We start from the raw sequence: 19832 nt of genomic DNA, 5'->3' as shown, positions 1-19832 counted from the left end.
CACTGTGGGGAGGTGGGGGCACAGGGGGACACTGTGGGGAGGTGGGGGGTACAGGGGGACACTGTGGGGAGGTGGGGGGCACAGGGGAACACTGTGGGGAGGTGGGGGGCACAGGGGAACACTGTGGGGAGGTGGGGGCACAGAGGGACACTGTGGGGAGGTGGGGGGTACAGGGGGACACTGTGGGGAGGTGGGGGGCACAGGGGAACACTGTGGGGAGGTGGGGGCACAGGGGGACACTGTGGGGAGGTGGGGACACAGGGGGACACTGTGGGGAGGTGGGGGGCACAGGGGGACACTGTGGGGAGGTGGGGGCACAGGGGGACACTGTGGGGAGGTGGAGGGCACAGGGGGACACTGTGGGGAGGTTGGGGACACAGGGGGACACTGTGGGGTGGTGGAGGGCACAGGGGGACACTGTGGGGAGGTGGGGGGCACAGGGGGACACTGTGGGGAGGTGGGGGCACAGGGGGACACTGTGGGTGGGAAGCTGTGCAGCAACTTTCTAATAGCAGCACGTAGTACACGCTTAAGTACAGGACAGCATGCAAGCTGCTGCATTTTCCTTCCTAGATGCAGAGTAGCACGGGAAGCGGCTGTATACAGACCTCTCGTGATGCTCCGCTCCTCGCCGGCCCCTCCTCTCTTATGTCCGTCAGAGGTGATGACAAATACAAGCACCTGGGGTGGACGGGAGGGAAGGAGGAGCCAGCGGGGAGGAGCGCATCACGAGAGGTCTGTTTACACTGCAGTCTCTTAGCAGTGAGCAGGGACCCGATCTGCCCGTCAATCACAGCTAGCTGACAGGTAGATCGGGTCCCGAAGTGGAAGCTGTCATGGGGCCCCTTACTGGCCACGGGTCCTTGGTCAGTGTCCGAACTGCCCGATGGTCAGTCCACCCCTGATTTTGCCCCTGTACAAATCATTAGTAAGACCTCATCCGGAATATGCAGTTCAGTTTTGGGCACCAGTTTTCAAAAAGGATATCGGGAAACTGGAGAAAGTGTAGAAAAGGGCAACCAAACTTATAAGATGCATGGAGGAGCTCAGCTTAGATTAAAGGAACTGAATCTATTCTGACTCCTTTTTTTTACCAAAAATAGAGCTTTCTTTTGGTGGTATTTTATCATCTCTACAGTTTTTATTTTTTGCGCTATAAACAAAAAAAGAGTGACGATTTAAAAAAAAAAACTTTTTATTATAATAAATATCCAATTTTTTTTTACAGAAAAGCTAATTTTTTCCTCAGTTTAGGCCGATATGTATATTTCTACATATTTTTGGTAATAAAAATCGCAATAAACATATATTGGTAACGTCGTTTCGCCCAGCCGTGCCATTCTGCCACAGTAAAACTGCGGCGGCTGGTCGGCAAGCAGTTAAAAAAGGCCTGGTTTCTTTACTAAATGTACATAATATAACTGGGTTTTAACATTTATAGGTCAATTTGAGCCAGGGAATATCCGATTGCCTCTCGGGGGATCAGGAAGGAATTCACCCCCCCCCCCACTGTAGCAAATTGGATCATGCTTTGCTGGGGTTTTTCGCCTTCCTCTGGATCAACTGTGGGTGAAGGAGTGTTTTTTTTCAACCTGACTAACTATGTAACTATGTCTTCTACTGGCCTTGTAAGGCTGTAGTGACCACATATTTTCCCTAATGCCCTGTACACATGAGCGAAATTCCGTCGGGAAAACCATCCAAGATTTTTCCGACGGAATTTCGCTCAAGCTTGCCTTGCATACACACGGTCACACAAAAGTTCTCTGAACTTTCGACCGTCAAGAACGCGGTGACGTACAACACTACGACGAGCCGAGAAAATGAAGTTTAATGCTTCCGAGCATGCGTCGAATTGTTTCCGAGCATGCGTGTTTTTTTTACGCGTCGGAATTGCATACAGACAAACGGAATTTCCGTCAAGAACTTTTTCCGTCGGAAAAATAGAGAACCAGCTCTCAATCTTTTTCTGGCAGAAATTCAGACAGAAAAAGTTGGATGGAGCATACACATGGTCGGAATATCCAACCAAAAGCTCCCATCACACTTTTTTTTAAGGAAATTCCGCTCGTGTGTACGGGGCATTAGGCTTTCTGTGACCTTTTAGTCTGAATTACAGTGCCTTGAAAAAGTATTCATACCCCTTGTCAATTTCCACATTTTGTCATGTTACAGCCAAAAAAGTAAATGTATAGCAATTTTCAAGTCTTTGCATAGTTTCATAATTGGATTTAGGTCTGGATTGGATTTTGACTGGCCCATTCTAATGCCGCATACACACAATCCGAATTTCCGACAACAAATGTTCGATGGGAGCTTGTTGTTGGAAATTCCGACCGTGTGTAATCTCCATCGGACATATTTTGTCGGAATTTCTGACAACAAAAATTTGAGAGCTGGATCTCAAATTTTCCGACAACAAAATCCATTGTCGGAAATTCTGATCGCGTGTACACAATTCCGACGCACAAAATTCCATGCATGCTCGGAATCAAGCAGAAGAGCCGCACTGGCTATTGAACTTCATTATTCTCGGCTCGTCGTACGTGTTGTACGTCACCGCGTTCTTGACGTTCAGAATTTGTGTGACCGTGTGTATACAAGACAAGTTTTAGCCAACATCCGTCGGAAATAAATCCAGGATTTTGTTGTTGGAAAGTCCGATCGTGTGTACGGGTCATAACATGCACATGCATATGTTTTGAGCTAAACCATTCCGTTGTAGCTGCGGCTGTATTTTCACTAAGGTTCTCTAACAAACCTCTGAGGGCTTCACAGAACAGCTGTATTTATATTGAGATTAAATTACACACAGGTGCACTCTATTTACTAATTAGGTGACTTCTGAAGACTATTGGTTCCACTAGATTTTAGATTTTAGCTAGGCCCCTTTCACACTTGTGTGACCTGAAAGTTGCGTGTTTATTTTGCCGCGATTTTGACGTAACTTTGACGCAACTTGAAGCAATGCCTGTGTAATGTTGAGGTCTAAGGACCTCAAGTCACATCAAAGTCGGACCAAAGTAGTGCAGGGACTACTCTGAAGTCGCACAGATATGAATGGTACAAGTTGCACAGGTGTGAAAGGGGCCTTAGGGGCTATCACAGTAAAGAAGACTGAATACAAATGCACGCCACACTTTTCACACATTTATTTGTAAAACAAAACCATTTATCATTTTCCTTCCACTTCACAATTATGTGCCACTTTGTGTTTGGTCTATCACATAAAGTCCCAATAAAATACATTTACTTTTTGGTTGTAACATGATAAAATGTGGAAAATTTCAAGGGGTATGAATACCTTTTCAAAGCACTGTATGCCGCCCTCGAGCCAAGTAACTAGTACAGGGAACATGAATTTGTAAAGGAGCTGTAATGACAATGATCTCTAGCAGACCATGTCACCAATCTCTGACTGTTGGTTAAAACATGTCCATTTATGTATTTATTTATTTCAGGTACTTATATAGCGCTGTCAATTTACGCAGCGCTTTACATATACATTGTACATTCACATCGGTCCCTACCCTCAAGGGGCTTACAATCTAAGGTCCCTAACTCCCATTCATACATACTAGGGACAATTTAGACAGGATCTAATTAACCTACCAGCATGTCTTTGTAGTGTGGGAGGAAACCGGAGTACCCGGAGGAAACCCACGCAGGCACAGGGAGAACATGCAAACTCCAGGCAGGTAGTGTCGTGGTTGGGATTCGAACCAGCGACCCTTCTTACTGCCAGGAGAAAGTGCTATCCACTACACCACTGTGCCGCCCACGTGGTCTCCAGTCATCCTGGTAGCATGGCCACAATCTCTGGCTGCCCTCTGTAGTATTTCATGGTAAATATTAAAGAGGTGTTAAACCCAAAACCAAAAAATCTAATATATTGCACCTTACCAATCATTTGCTGTAGTGGCTGCATTCGTTTTCTTTGCTTAGTTTTTTTTTCCATCTGTTTTCACTTGGTGATCTGGCCAGTAACACTCCTCCTGTATTTGATTACCTCCACTCTGGATGAATAAGCATAGGGGGCACATTTGGACAACAACAATGTCAGCCTGGAAAGGGAGGAGTGGGGGGAGGGAATTTTATATACACTAGCATATTTGAATACACTAACAAATTGAAGCCAAACTCCAGCTAATACTTTTATAAGCATCCTTTTGGGATAAAGGTTTTCCATAAATAAAAGCTGATCCTTGTAAGCACCCCATGCCAGCGTTAAATGGTTTGTCTCATTTCTGCAATCTGCGAGAGAGCTTGCGCTTTTGAAAAACAGCAGACTTGTTGGCTGGATCACCAGATGAAAACAGAAAGAAAGTCTAAAAAAGAAAGTAAATTCAGAAATCACATCTAAAAATTGGTAAGCTGCAATATTATACGTTTGCTTTTGGGTTTAATATAGCTTTAAGGTCTGCGATCTATTCTGTGCTAGTCACCACTGATCTGTGGAATAATGTGTAATGTCTGGAATTGGTTACGGAACTCAGATTAAGCTAATTTGAGTGAACTTTCTGATTGCTACATTTACAGGATAGCATTATTAGCCCACAGAATGCTTTCACTTATTGCCTGGAATTGGTCTTTAAAAGATACTCCAATCAGATGCCGATGAGGACACAAGCTCCCTGGGGTGTTGTACTCATCCTGGAATTATGCAGTACAAGTCATATGTTAACTGGTAGCAATTAATTTGTGATTCTGCGGGTCATTCTCATCTTCACCCATTAAAGACCCTGGAATCCAATAATGTACACTGATGACACACTCTAATTTTGTATGAAGATTCTCCTCACCACTTCTGTCTCCTGCAAGGAAGAAGGCTGCATCACATAGAATGAACAAAATGGATTTCCTCTAAACACAGTCTGAACCCTCTAATCAATGTGGCCATAGGGATATTATACAGTATAAAACTCACAGTACTCTGAGTAGAGCTGGGCGATTTTCTCAAAAAAAAAAAAAACTTGATTCACAATTCGAAACAAGGTTTCTTTTTTTTTTTTTTTTTTATGGACATTGCGCCGGTCATGAGGAGCTGTGGGCAGAAGTTTTTAGGCTTCGGCCTAGTCCGCGGCGTCCGGCCTCGCGGACTAGGCCGAAGCCGCGGCCTCGCCTAAAAACTCCTGCCCGCAGCTCCTCAGGACCGGCGCGGTGTCAGCAGGCATGTGTTGAAGGCATGTGGCCTGATATGGTTCAGGAGGGGGGTGCGCTCACTCGTCCCCCCCCCCATTCTGACCTGCCAGGCTGCATGCTCGGATAATGGTCTGGTATGGATATTGGGGGGGCCCCAAGCAAATTTTTTAAAAAATTTTGGTGTGGAGTTCCCAATAAAATTTATATAGGACCCAAAAGGGGGGACCCTAGGCCCTTTTTTTTTTCATCTATATTGTGGGAGTCGGCAATATATTACAGCCGTAAGCAAGTTTAAATTACATTTTTTCTTTAGAAATGTCATTATTGCTGCAGCATGTTCTACACATCGCACAGATGCGCCACTTTACAGGCAGACTAAGGGGACCCCCCAGGCATGATGTTTAAAGGAATATTTCATTTTTATTGTTTCACTTTAAGCATCATTAAAATCACTGCTCCTTTAAAAACGATTGTTTGAAAAAGTTTTTTTGCATTGATCCATGTCCCCTAGGGCAGTACCCGGGTCCCCATACACTTTTTATGGCAATAACTTGCATGTAAGCCTTTAAAATGAGGACTTTGGATTTTTCATGTTCCTGTCCCATAGACATTAACCACTTGCCGACCGCTGCACGCCGATATATGTCGGCATAATGGCAGCAGTGGGCAAATAGGCGTACCTGTATGTTCCCTTTAATTGGCGGGGCTAGCGGCCATGCGCGTGCACCACGTACAGTGTGACCGTGCCTGCAGGACTCGGCGATCGTGTCACGGAGCCACAGAACGGGAAGATGCCTAGGTAAACAAGGCATTTCCCCGTTCTGCCTAGTGACTTGACAGAGATCTGCTGCTCCCTGTCTACTGCTCCCTATCCTTGGGAGCAGTGATCACTGTCATGTCAGTGGTAGCCCATCCCCCCCACAGTTGGAATCACTCCCTAGGACACACTTAACCTCCTGATCGCCCCCTAGTGTTTAACCCTTTCCCTGCCATTGTCATTTACACAGTAATCAGTGCATTTTATAGCTTTATTTTATAACTTTTGCGCAAACCAATCAATATACGCTTATTGCAATTTTTTTTACCAAAAATATGTAGAAGAATACGTATCGGCCTAAAATGTGGAAAAAAATTAGTTTTTTTTATATATTCTTGGGGGATATTTATTGTAGCAAAACGTAAAAAATATTGAATTTTTTTCAAAATTGTCGCTTTTTTTTGTATAGCGCAAAAAATAAAAAACGCAGAGGTATTCAAATACAACCAAAAGAAAGCTCTATTTGTGGGTAAAAAAGGACATCAATTTTGTTTGGGTGTAATGTCGCACGGCCACGCAATTGTCAGTTAAAGAGACGCAGTGCCGAATTGCAAAAAGTGCTCTGGTCAGAAAGGGGGTAAAATTTTGCGGGGCTGAAGCGGTTAATAGTGTTTGTATCTTCGCTAAAAAAAAAAGTTGGATGCTTAGCCAATGCCACATCAGCATGGGCATGGTTGTTTCCATGATATTAATGCATCAAATGCAAACTATAGAATATAGTATAGAATTTAAAAAAAATCAAACACTAGTAAATGTATTTTCTGTGCATGACTGTGCTCAGCCCAGTAGCCTAGTGTTCTGTACCTCTAACTTGAAAGACTCAGGCCCTGAGCATCATGGGTTCAAATCCCATTGAGGGTAGTACTTACTGAAAGGCTTGCATTGTACTCAGCAGTGAAGGTGAATGCCAATTAGCCAATGCACATTAGTTTGGTTGATTCCATAATATTAACTCTTCAAATGCGTGCAATGGTATGTAAGTATTTAATAATAATAATATGGTGTGGAGTTCCAAAAAGTACACACTAGTTAACGCGCAGCTTACATTTTTTTCTTTTAATTTGCTTGTTCACTGGAAAATGCAACTCAGGTGCCTTAGGTGGGTGGTAGACTGGCTGAGTTTTGAACTCATAACCTGAGTGCTTTATAAACATCAGTGACAACCACTAAGCCATTGCACACAGAGACTTGCATAAAAGTGTAGTATGATTAAAGAATGAACATAAATAATTACTGCTTTATAGTCACATAAAAAATGAGATTAACATGAAAAAAAAAAACATATATGTAACTATAAATGTTCAATACATGTAACTTTACAGAATAGCAGACATTACTCTGTAGTACTCATTCATAACTGCATTCATTAGCAAAAGAAGAAAACAAACTAGGAATACTAATTGGAATATACATAAATAGATGCAGCACATCTCACATAAAAATGTTTTATTCACAATTATGTGATCATGGCTGCTGTGCAGTTCCATATAATAAGCTCGGGAACACTTGGCACTTGCAAATCTGCAGGAAACGCAGATTTGCGCCGATTCGGCATTCACAGACGCACGTTCACCGCTAATAGCGCTCTTTTTCATTCGCATGTTCGCCTAGTTGAAGTCTTAAATGGCTTGATTGGGCACTATTAAATGTAGAGCGACCAGTATTTCCCCATTTTCTTAGTAAATCAACCTCATTGTGTTAAATTCCTTTGAATGGGCTAGCAATGCATCAAAATGTACCAGAAAAAAAATTGCAGCATATTATATGCGTGGTGGTGTGATGCAATGCATCTGTCAATTAAGGTGTAGTAGCTTAGTGTATTGGGGTGCCATTGAAAATCAAGTGTATGCTGTATTGCTGTGCCTAGTGGTAACAAAGATATTACTGCAGCTACCAAATCTGAGTGGACCTTTTGTAGCAAAAGATTAAAAAAAAGGGTTGAGTAGGTTAAACCTTGATGTTCACTGCAACAATGTCCAAGTTGTTTTTACCGACAGCATGTTTTACCCTGCACTAAAAAAAAATTGAACACCAGGACCATCGCCGGGTAAAAGTCCTTTTGTTTAAGGCAGGGGTCTCCAAACTTTCTAAACAAAGGGGCAGTTTATTGTCTTTCAGAATTTAGGGGGGCCAGATGGTGGCCAGCGGGAGTTGAAGTATTCCTAAATATTCCTAAACACCCCCACATTTTGTATTAGGGTAGGAATAGTGCTTCATCGTTTGCATCATAGGGAGGAATAGTTCCCCCGTTATTAAAGTCAGTGGGAGAAATGGTGCCCCACTGTTGGCAGAATTGTGTTTGGTAACAGTGGAAGGAATAGTGCCCCAAGGGCCGGATAGAGCCAAGCAAAGGGCCACATCCGGCCCCCCCCCAGCCGCAGTTTGGAGACCACTGCTATAAGGCATTAGGTGCCCTTTGCATGTAATATTCTTTCTAGAACAGGGGATTAATGTAGTTTTAATTCTAATTTTTGTTAAAGGGCATTTATCATCTGTATAAGGTGGTAGCCCCACGCTACGACATGGCTTTCAGCTTGGTTTCCACTTACTTGGCAATTAACAAAACAAGGTGCATTGGTGTTGTTATATAAAACATGTTTTCTTTGTTTACAGCCTAAAAGAACATTTCGACAGAAAAAAAAAAAAGTGTTCTCTTTCAATAATTCAAAACAAATGTTTTGTCTGATATTCCTACAGACAAGCATCTCTGCAATTTCCACTTTCCACTACACATGTACAAAGAGTTCTGATAAAACCCATGTACAAAGACTTGAATCCAAGACTAACAAGGTATTTTAGGCCCACAGCCATGGGAGCTTGGCAGAAAAATACCCACTCACTCCATGACAATAAAAGTCTGTTCATCAGTCACAATGGATCGAATTATTAAAAGTTGTCTGAGACAAAAGCTGTCTTGACTGGAGTACAGCCAACAACTTTTACAATATTTTTTTTTCTAAGCCGCATGGAATAAATGAAAGATATAAGCTGATTATTATTGGAAACAGCTCCAGTTGAGATAGAACAACACTTTTTATCTTTTTATTAATTCCCCCCCCAACTGTGTTCATCTATGTCTGTCTATCAATGCCCGTCCATCCATCCATCCATCCACACTACTTCTTTAGGCCAATGAGAGCCAATCCTATCTATGTATCAAAACAGAGATCCACCATATATATAATGGCCATGTGCCATGTTGGAATCTTGAAACTTCGATATTTAATATCCTTAAAAACCTCCACAATGATGCATTATCCTCTATATATTTCACGTTGTAGGATGTATTACCCCTCCCCCCCTTGAAAATTGTTATTTAAACTAGTAGTAATAGCTGGTTAATAGCACTGATCTTGTCAAACATGCAGACGCGTGCCTCTAATTGCCATCTTTCGCAAATGCAAAAATAAATAATAGATTTACCTGTATGTCTTCCTCCCTATGTGTTCTAGTAGAAAGTCTTACCTGCTCATAAATAGTAGTTTCCATTCCTGTTGCTGGTCAGTTGTAAGTAGCCACTTCTCAAGGCATTCTCATATTTATATGTAGACAAGAAAATCTTTTTTTTTCCCACACTCCATTTATATACACTGGAAAATAGAAAAATGGAATCACACTTCACTGACGCATATGTGACTGTAAATGAATCTTAATGGACTGTTAAGATTGTGGTTATTTAATAGGTCATTTATAATTCATACTATGCTGATCTAATAGAGTACCCCAAGAACTATAAATGTTTCTGAAGGTAATGAAAATGGGAATGTGGTAAAATAAGAAATTTAACTTGCTTTTACAGACATTCTTTTTCTTAATTTTTCTATTTCAGCTAATGATGTCTTTAGCAAGTCTGGTTCTATTCTGTCCTAGTGCTGATATTTGTTCTCCTTTTAAAAAGACACCATCATTTTATCTATTCGGGGGAAAGTGAGTGTGCCCCCTGATAGACTTTTCCTCCTTAGCAAGGTATAGTTACTACTCTGTACTCCCTCGCTCTCACACTCCATTGGAGTTCTAGAGTCCTCACTCCATTGGGGTTCTGGAGTCCTCACTCCATTGTTCTAACACAGTGATCTCCAAACTGTGGTATGCAAGCTGGAAGTGGCCCATTGATTGCCCTTGTCAGGCCCTTGGGACACTATTACCCTCACTGACACCAACAATGAGGCATCATTCCTCCCACTGACACCAACAGTGTGGCATAATTCCTTCCAGTGACACCAACAAGGGGACACTATTCCTTCCACTGACACCAACCATGAGGCATCATTCCTCCCAACAACAATTGGGCACTCTTCCTTCCACTAACACCAATGTGACATACAGTAATTCCTCCCACAGATATAAACAATGGAACACTATTCCACCCACTGACACAAAAATGGGACACTATTCCTTCCACTGACACCAATGATGGGGCACTATTTCTTCCACTGGCATCAATTATATATTGGCCATTTATAAACAAAATGATTGCAGATTACTTTAACTGCACTGTAAGGGAATGAACTTTAAAGTGACTCTGTCCAAAGCCTCAAGTACAAGATTTTTTTGGAAAAAGGAAAGCGAATACTCTTGCTGTTCTTGATGCTGAATTGCCACTCCTTTAATAGAAATTAGTGGCTAAAGTCTCTCTCTTGGTAGCACCTCCAGCAACATACTGCACAGATCTGTGGATCATGGTTCTTTGTCGCAGCTTTGGCATTGGAGCCCAAATGGTTTTCGTTTTGACCACTTGTTTCCTTTTCTCTGGGGATCGTTGTGTGCGTCCGGCTCTCCGCCCCTTCCTCAGTGCCCGGGATGAACATTTCAAGCAGCCACCAGTTTTCATGTTGACATGATCTAGACTTAATTGACATACATTGGTGCACTCGCCCCTGATGATGTGGTAGATAACCACGAAACATGCGTGGGGCCAATTTTGGTGAACCATTTTCTTTTTAGATGGTTTTATTTCATCCACTCCCAAGCTACCCCACCGTGCTGCTTTTCAAGCCATTTTTTACTATGGACAATTGTCTGATACCTCAATATGTCATCTCCAAGTTGCTATGATTGTTTTTATGAATATCTGGTCAATAATATGTGATTGTTATGCTTATTTACTATGCAGGTACTCATATTGCCATGTCATGTTTTTTTAATGAATAAAACATGTCTTGTTACATTGACTCATCTTTTAGCCATGGTAGATCTACCTCATTTAAAGTCCCAATCCCTCTTTTTCTTGCATATAGATAGGGATGGAGCTGTGTGATCCCACACACCTCATTTAAAGTACCAAATCCCCCTCTCTTTGTTTTATAAGTCTTCCCCAGAAAACAAAAATTCCAGAAGTGTTGATATTCTGGGTATGATTTACAAGTGATTGTAAGACTCGGTTCACACAAGGGTAATCCGACTTACAGCGCGACTTTGCAAGGCAATTTGGAGGCGACTTCAGCGTGACTTTAAGTAACGTACAACGCAACTTAAAGTTGCCTCCAGGACAGGTGACTTTGGCTGTGGCCAATCACAGAATAATAAGCTCTCTGGGAGGGAGGGGTTTGCCTGGGTAAGCTAATTTCTTTTCCTGGAAAGTTGCTCCAATATAGATGGAGATCTGAATTGGAGGCGACTTCCATTGAAATCGATGGGTACAAGCTGCCTAGGAGTCGCCTTGAAGTAGTACAGGAACCTTTTCTGAAGTCGGAGCAACTTCAGTAGTGTACATTAAGACGGCTCTCATTCACTTCAATGGAATTTCTTATGTCCTGCGACTTGGGGCAACTTGAGGTCTGCCAAGTTGGATCCCAAGTTGCTGTAGTGTGAACCAGCACTAAAGGTTCGATTAAAAAAAAAACAAAAACAAACATGTTATACTTACCACCTCTGTGCAAGGGTTTTGCACAGAGAGGCCCAGGTCCTCCTCTTCTGGGGTCTCCTGGTGGCGCTCCTGGCTCCTCCTCTTCGTCGAGTGCCCCCACAGAGAGTCGCATTCTATGGGGGCACTCGTACGGGTGCGCTACCGAGTCCTGCTGCTGCATCTATTGACACAGACAGCAGGACTCGGCCCTGCCCCCCGGTTCACTTGTCACTGGATTTGATTGACAACAGCAGGAGCCAATGGCTCCTGCTGCTATCAGTCTATCCAATGAGGACCCGAGACAGTGGCTGTAGCTGCTGTGCTCGTTCTCGTAACTGGAAAGATCGGGTTCAGGTAGGTAAAAGGGGGGCTCTGGGGGGCAGCTGCAGCACAGAAGGTTTTTCACCTTAATGCATAGAATGCATTAGGGTGAAAAACGTTGAGACTTTACATATTTACATAGTTGGTGAGGTTGAAAAAAGACACCAAAGTCCATCAAGTCCAACCTGTGTGTGTGCTTTTATGTCAGTATTACAGTACATTGTATATCCCTGTATGTTATGGTTGTTCAGGTGCCTATCTAATAGTTTTTTTAAATTATCGATGTTCCCCGCTAAAATCACTGCCTGTGGAAGAGAATTCCACATTCTTACTGCTCTTACAGTAAAGAACCCTCTACGTAGTTTAAGGTTATATGACTTCTCATCTAATTTTAGTGAATAGCTGTGTGTCTTTTTAAATTCCCTTTTTTATCCCTAGTGTAGGGTCACCAGTACGGTATTTGTACATTGAAATCATATCCCCTCTCACTCTTTCCTCATAACTAAGGTCCTCCAGTCCCTTTATTAGCTTTGTTGCCCTTCTCTGGACTCCCTCCATTTCCAGTACATCCTTCCTGAGGACTGGTGCCCAGAACTGGACAGCATACTCCAGGTGCGGCCGGACCAGAGTCTTGTAGAGCTGGAGAATGATAGTTTTATCTCTAGAGTTAATCCCTTTTTTAATGCATGCCAATATTCTGTTGGCTTTGCTTGCAGCAGCTTGGCATTGCATGCCATTGCTGAGCCTGTCATCTACTAGGACCCCCAGGTCCTTTACCATCCGAGATTCCCCCACAGGTTCTCCCCTTAGTGAGTAGATTACATTAATATTTGTGCCATCCAAATGCATTTTTTTACATTTTTCTACATTAAACCTCATTTGCCATGTAGTTGCCCACCCCATTAATTTGTTCAGATCTTCTTGCAAGGTTTCCACATCCTGCAGAGAAATTATTGCTCTGCTTAGCTTAGTATCGTCTGCAAATACTGAGATTGAGCTGTTTATCCCATTCTCCAGGCCTTGTATGAATAAATTAAATAGGATTGGTCCCAGGGCAGAACCCTGGGGGGAGGGGGGGGGGGGCGGGGGCAGTTTCCACGCCAGACCATTTCGAGCACTCCCTATTTATCACTACCCTCTGAATTCCCGTTTTCAATCCATGTACTCATCTTTTGGTCCATGCCGACGAACCTTAGTTTGTACAGTAAACATTTATGGGGAACTGTGTCAAATGCCTTTGCAAAATCCAGATACACCACGTCTACAGGCCTTCCTTTATCTAAATGGCAGCTCACCTCCTCATAGAAGGTTAATAGATTGGTTTAGCAAGAACGATTCTTCATGAATCCATGCTAATTACTGATAATGATACAATTGTCATTACTAAAATCTTGTATATAGTCCCTTATCATCCCCTCCAAGAAATTGCATACTATTGATGTTAGGCTAACTGATCTGAAATTCCCAGGGGTGTATCTTGGCACTTTTTTTAAATATTGGTGCTACATTGGCTTTTCTCCAATCTGCTGGTATCATTCCAGTCAGTAGACTGTTCGTAAAAATTAAAAACAATGGTCTGGCAATTACTTGACTGAGTTCCTTAAGTAACCTCGGGTGCAAGCCATCTGGCCCCGGCGACTTATTAATGTTAAGTTTTTCAAGTCTATTTCTAATTCTATCCTCTGTCAGCCATGAGGGTGCTTCCTGTGACGTGTCATGAGGATAAACATTGCAGTTTTGGTTACTGAAGCCCCCGTTTCCCTTGTGAAGACTGAGGAGAAGAAAAATGCAATACCTTTGCCTTCTCTCCATCCTTAGTAACCTGATTCCCTTCATCATTCTTTATGGGACCAATATGATTCTACCTCCCTTTCTTACTATTTATATACTTAAAGGATTTCTTGGGATTTTTTTTTACTCTCCTCCGCTATGTGCCTTTCGTGTTTTATCTTAGCCGCCCTGATTGCACCCTTACATTTCTTGTTGCATTGTTTGTAAAGTTGGAATGCTGATGATGATCCCTCAGCCTTGTATTTTTTTAAAGGCCTTCTCCTTTGCTTTAATATGCATTTTTACGTTGGAGTTAAGCCACCCAGGACTTTTAAAGCTCTATCAACTCCTTAAAAAAAACCTGAACCTATGTTGCTATGGGACAATAGTTCGGAAAGCATACAGTTCATAGGTCAGGGGTAAGTAACACACAGAGCTCAGGGCTCAAGATTAAGTCATGCACAGTGTTTGGGGGTCAGAAGTAAGTAGCACAGAGAATTCAGGTGTCAGGATTAAGTAAAACAGAGAGTTCAGAGTTCAATAATAAGTAAGGCAGGGAGTTCAAGGGTCAGGAGTAAAAACGCACAGAGTTCAGGGGTCTGGAGTAAGTAACACAAATAATTCAGGGGTTAGGATTAAGTAATACAAAGAGTTCAGAGGTCATGATTAAGTAAGGCAGGGAATTCAGGGGTCTGGAGTAAAACATGCACAGAGTTCAGGGGTCAGGATTAAGTAACACACAGAATTCAGGGGTCAGGAGTAATGCCATGTTCACACGGGCGGACTTTTCGACCAGACTGGTCCAACGGGACAAATCCGTCGGACAATCCGACCGTGTGTGGGCTCCATCGGACCTGCAGCGGACTTTTTCAGTTGAAAATCAGACTGACTTTAGATTTGGAACATGTTTCAAATCTTTCCGACGGACTCGAGTCCAGTCGAAAAATCCGCTCGTCTGTATGCTAGTCCGATGGACCAAAACCGACGCTAGGGCAGCTATTGGCTACTGGCTATGAACTTCCTTATTTTAACAACAAAACCTGGGGAATGCACAGGAAAAAACTCCAAGCCTACTTACCACCAGCTCGCAACCAATTAACCTGTCTAACAGTATGCGTTAAAAACAGGGGTTCAGTCCGCACGCATTTGCAAACGCATGCGTAAGCCACGTCACGGCACCCTGTAATCTGTAGTCCTAACACTAAAAATTTGGGGGTCCCCACAGTGGAGGCACATGCATTCTGATGGATAAGTGAGGGCAGGTGGACTGAAGGGAGCCCACCCCTTCTTAAAGGTACAGGAGCACACCAAACACCCAGCAAATAGCACAATGTCTGCAAAGGTGCTGGTGCGTTGCTGGACCAATACGCACCCCAACGTGATTACAAAAACTTGCCACCACCCTCACTTATAGCTGGCTATCGCAGTAAGAGGCACTGGAAGGCCACAAACAGATAACAACAAAACCTGGGGAATGCCCAGGAAAAAACTCCAAGCCTCCCTTCAGTCCACCTGCCCTCACTTGTCCATCAGAATGCATGTGCCTCCACTGTGGGGACACCCAAATTTTTAGTATTAGGACCACAGATTACAGGATGCCGTGACGTGGCTCTGTGGCTTACGCATGCGTTTGCAAATGCGTGCGGACTGAACCCCTGTTTTTAACGCATACTGTTAGACAGGTTAATTGGTTGTCTGCGAGCTGGTGGTAAGTAGGCTTGGAGTTTTTTCCTGGGCATTCCCCAGGTTTTGTTGTTATCTGTTTGTGGCCTTCCAATGCCTCTTACTGCAATAGCCAGCTATAAGTGAGGGTGGTGGCAAGTTTTTTGTAACTTCCTTATTTTAGTCCATTCGTACGTCATTAGAAAAGAATCCGTTGGATTTTGGTGTGATCGTGTGTAGGCAAGTCCGTTCGTTAGAGAGTCTGTCGAAAGTCCATCGTAATTTCGTCGGACCTTTGATGCCAAAAAGTCCTCCCGTGTGTACATAAGTAATACAAAGAGTTCAGGGATCTGGAATAAGTAAGGCAGAGAGTTCAGGGTCAATATTAACCACTTCAGCCCCGGAAGGTTTTACCCACTTCCTGACCAGGCCATTTTTTCCGATACGGCACTGTGTCGCTTTAACTGACAATTGCGTGGTCGTGCAACCTGTACCCAAATAAAGTTAACGCCCTGTTTTTCTCACAAAAAGAGCTTTCTTTTAGTGGTATTTGATCACCTCTGCGGTTTTTATTTTTTTGCTATAAACAAAAAAAGAACGACAGTTTTGAATAAAAACAACATTTTTTACTTTTTGCTATAATAAATATCCCCCCAAAAAAATCTTCATCAGTTTAGGCCAATATGTATTCTGCTATAATTTTTTATTTTTTTACTAGTAATGGCGGTAATAAGCGATTTTTAGCGGGACTGCGACATTGCGGCAGACAGATCAAACACTTTTTACACTTTTTTGGGACCAAAAACATTTATACAGTGATCAGAGTTAAAAATAGCCACTTATTACTGTATAAATGACACTGGCAGGGAAGGGGTTAACACTAGGGGGCGATCAAGGGGTTAAGTGTTCCCTGGGGAGGTGTTTCTAACTGTGGGGGGAGTGGTCTGACTGGGAGTAGAGAGAGATCGCTGTTCCTGATCACTAGGAACAGCAGATCTCTCTCTACTTCCCTGACAGAACGTGGATCTGTCTGTTTACATTGACAGATCCCCGTTCTGGCTCTCTGAGGAGCAATCGTGGGTGACCGGCGGACAATGTTGCCGACGGCCATGAGCATTGGCTCTGGCGTCGCGCCTCCGGTGTCGTGTGTGCCCGCTACAGCTCTTAAAGCCACCGCCGCACAGCTACGGAAATTCATGCAGCAGTGCCAACCTGCCGCCATATAATGACGGCAGCTGGTCGGCAAGCAGTTAAGGAACGTGCAGAGTTCAAGGATCAGGAGTAAGTAATGCAAAGAGTTTAGGGGTCAGGATTAGGTAATGCAAAATGTTCAGTGATCAGGATTAAAGCGGTTGTATACCCGCTGTCTTTTTTTTTTTTTTTTCTACACCTGCAAGGGAAAAGGCATAATGAGCTAGTATGCACCGCATACTAGCTCATTATGAGATACTTACCTTAGAACGAGGCGCCGGCATCTCACCCTGTCTACGCCGAGGGAGCTGACATCTCCCCTCGGCGTGTCTCCCGGGTATCGCGGCTCCGGCGCTGTGAGTGGCCGGAGCCGCGATGTCGTCACTCCCGCGCATGCGCGCGGGAGACTTCTGCCCGGCAAGCTCCGGAGTTTGCCGGGCTGTCAGCCGAGAATCCCCTGTGCGCATGCGCCGCTGCAGTCAGCGGCTCATTGCGAGGGGAATATCTCCTAAACCTTACAGGTTTAGGAGATATTTTTTTTACCTACAGGTAAGCCTTATTATAGGCTTACCTGTAGGTAAAAGTTAACAATAAAGGTATACAACCACTTTAAGTAACACTCAGAGTTCACAGCTCAGGAATAGTTAATGCAGAGAGAGCAGGGGTCAGGATTCATTAATACACAGAGTACAGGAGACAGGATTAAGTCATTCAAAGGGTCTAGGGGTCAGGAGTAAATAACACACAGAGTTCAGAGGCTAGAATTAAGCAATGCAGAGAGTTTAGAGGTCAGGATTAAGAGTTCAGGGTTCAGGTCAGAAGCAAGTTACTCACAGATTGCAGCTTGTGTCTGTCATTCCCAGGGCCCAGCATTGTCCCAGGGAGTTGGGTAGTATATTGTAAACCTTGCATTGAGCAGGCTCCAACTCATCACACTATGCCGTAAATCCAAAATGACATAGAGCAGACTACGCATGCGTGGCAGCATGAATCACCGTACATATGCTCCAGCAGTGCCACTTTTAAATTGCTGCTTGTGCAATTTAACTAAGGAGAAAGCACAAGCGCCAATCTAAGTGTAGTAAGTAGGATGATTTAATGCAAATGTGGATACAGGTACTCACAAGGGTAAAATATCAGAAGGCGTTGAGCACAAAGTGCAAGAGCGTCTATGAAGCTGGTACATCCGGATGGCTTCTGAGGTGGGCACTCGAACAGACCGTGCCAGTGCTTGCCGACACTTCCTGGAGTCCTGGAACGCACAGGGAGCCGAAAATGACGTAATTCCGGGACACGATGAGGGAAAAGGCAACACGTTTGCGGAGCATTTGCTCCTTCTTCAGGCCTCTCTCATGTAATTTAACACGTTGGAGCCTGCTCTGCTGGCTCCTGGGGACAAATCAGGGGACTCCTGGTCACCAAGAGCAGACCTCTCACAACAGGGACTGTCTCTGGGAAACAGGGACGAATGGTAACCTTATGTAGCCCCACACCCATGAGGGCCATTGGAAGATGACAGTCCCCAAAGTTTCCCCTGACCTTGCAAGTCACCCGACACCTTTGACACCCTGGGTTTGGACATGTCTCAAAGTGATAAAGCAAGTACACAGACACCTGATAGTAGCAAAGTCACTTCATATAGTACTCATACCTAAGCATTGTACTGTATCACACAATATTTACATCTGCACATTGTACTGTATCACACAATATTTACATCTGCACACTGTACTGTATCACACAATATTTATATCTGCACACTGTCAGTGGCGTATCTAGGCTATGGCAGCCATGGCAAATGCCATGGGCGCCATGGGGAGTGAGGGCGACAAAAAAGTCGCCCCCCGCACAAAAAAAACCCCACCCGGCCTCCTGCGGACACCTCTCGGCTCTCTTGGCCGCCCCCCGCACTAACATAGCCCCCAACGCCGCGGTTGGCCGGCTGGAGCGCGGCGCCGGCACGGCACGGCACTTGCTACTTTGCATGCGGAGGGGAGCGTCAGGCCTGCAATGACTTCACCTGGTGCAGGGAAAATAGCAGGGTAACTGGGGGAGGCGGAGCCTAATGCTCCGCCTACCCTCCTCTGCACGTCTGGCATCATCTTCCCTAGGAGTGGGGTCTGTGACGTGAGGAGGATAAGAGACGAGTCACGAGAAAAAGAAGGGGAACCCCCAGGCAGCAGCAGGGATTAGCACTGCAGCCTAGCAGGTACTCTGGAAGATGATGATGATCATATGCATGTGTACCAGGCAAGCAGCCAGTCAAATATAGTGCTAAGTATGGGTTATAAAAAATATGCATAGCAGCCATAGATATCATAAATAAAGTGTAATAAAGTGATCTGTGCAACAGCAGGTACTACTTAAAAGTAGTACCTGCTGTGCCTGTTGCACAAATCACTTTATTACACTTTATTTATGATATCTATGGCTGCTATGCATATTTTTTATAACCCATATTTAGCACTATATTTGACTGGCTGCTTGCTTCTGCTTGGGCCTGGCACACATGCACAATCGCACATGATGATGACGACTTAAAGTCATCATCATGTGCAATTGTGCGTGTGTGCCAAGCAGAAGCAGCCAATCAAATATAGTGCTAAATATAGGTTTATATGCATAGCAGCCATAGATATCATAAATAAAGTGTAATAAAGTGATTTGTGCAAACAAGCTCATTAAACAGTCCACATTCAGTGAAAGCTCATGTACTGCAAACTTTGCAGTGCATGAACTTTCACTGAATGTGGACTGTTTAATGAGCAGGGGCGGACTGACCCATCGGGCACTGCCCAAGGGCCTGAAGCTCTGCAAGACTGCAATGCATACATTCTAGCACTAGCAGCGGCTGTAATAGGACCTCTCATAGCGCACTGCTCCCCGCCGCCCCCTCCTTCCCTCCCATCCACCCCAGGTGCTTGTACTGTACATTAAATTACCTGGGATGGACGAGAAGAGAGGAGGGGCCAGCGGGGAGCAGCGCGCTGTGAGAGGTCTTATTACAGGCATCAGATAAGGCTGTGTACATTTTATTTTTTACAGGAGTCTAGAGACACCAGGGCCGCCACCATCGGGGGAGGG

General features: G+C 44.0%; 1 protein-coding gene across 2 annotated transcripts in view; it reads right to left on the bottom strand.

Annotated features, from left to right (window-relative positions):
• The window catches only part of LOC141113449 (chemerin-like receptor 1), a 56947-nt gene that overhangs the window by 20697 nt on the left and 16418 nt on the right, over nucleotides 1-19832 (bottom strand). For both annotated transcript variants that reach the window (XM_073606546.1, XM_073606545.1), the window contains one exon: nucleotides 9425-9549. In XM_073606546.1, the coding sequence (XP_073462647.1) occupies nucleotides 9425-9448 (24 nt within the window). In that variant the 5' untranslated portion in view covers nucleotides 9449-9549. The remainder of the gene's footprint in view (nucleotides 1-9424; nucleotides 9550-19832) is intronic.

This window comes from Aquarana catesbeiana, linkage group LG12 (assembly GCF_042186555.1).
Source record: "Aquarana catesbeiana isolate 2022-GZ linkage group LG12, ASM4218655v1, whole genome shotgun sequence".
Classification (NCBI taxonomy): Eukaryota; Metazoa; Chordata; class Amphibia; order Anura; family Ranidae; genus Aquarana; species Aquarana catesbeiana.
Note: the sequence above shows the minus strand (reverse complement) of the source record. Positions and strands in the feature narration are given on the sequence as shown.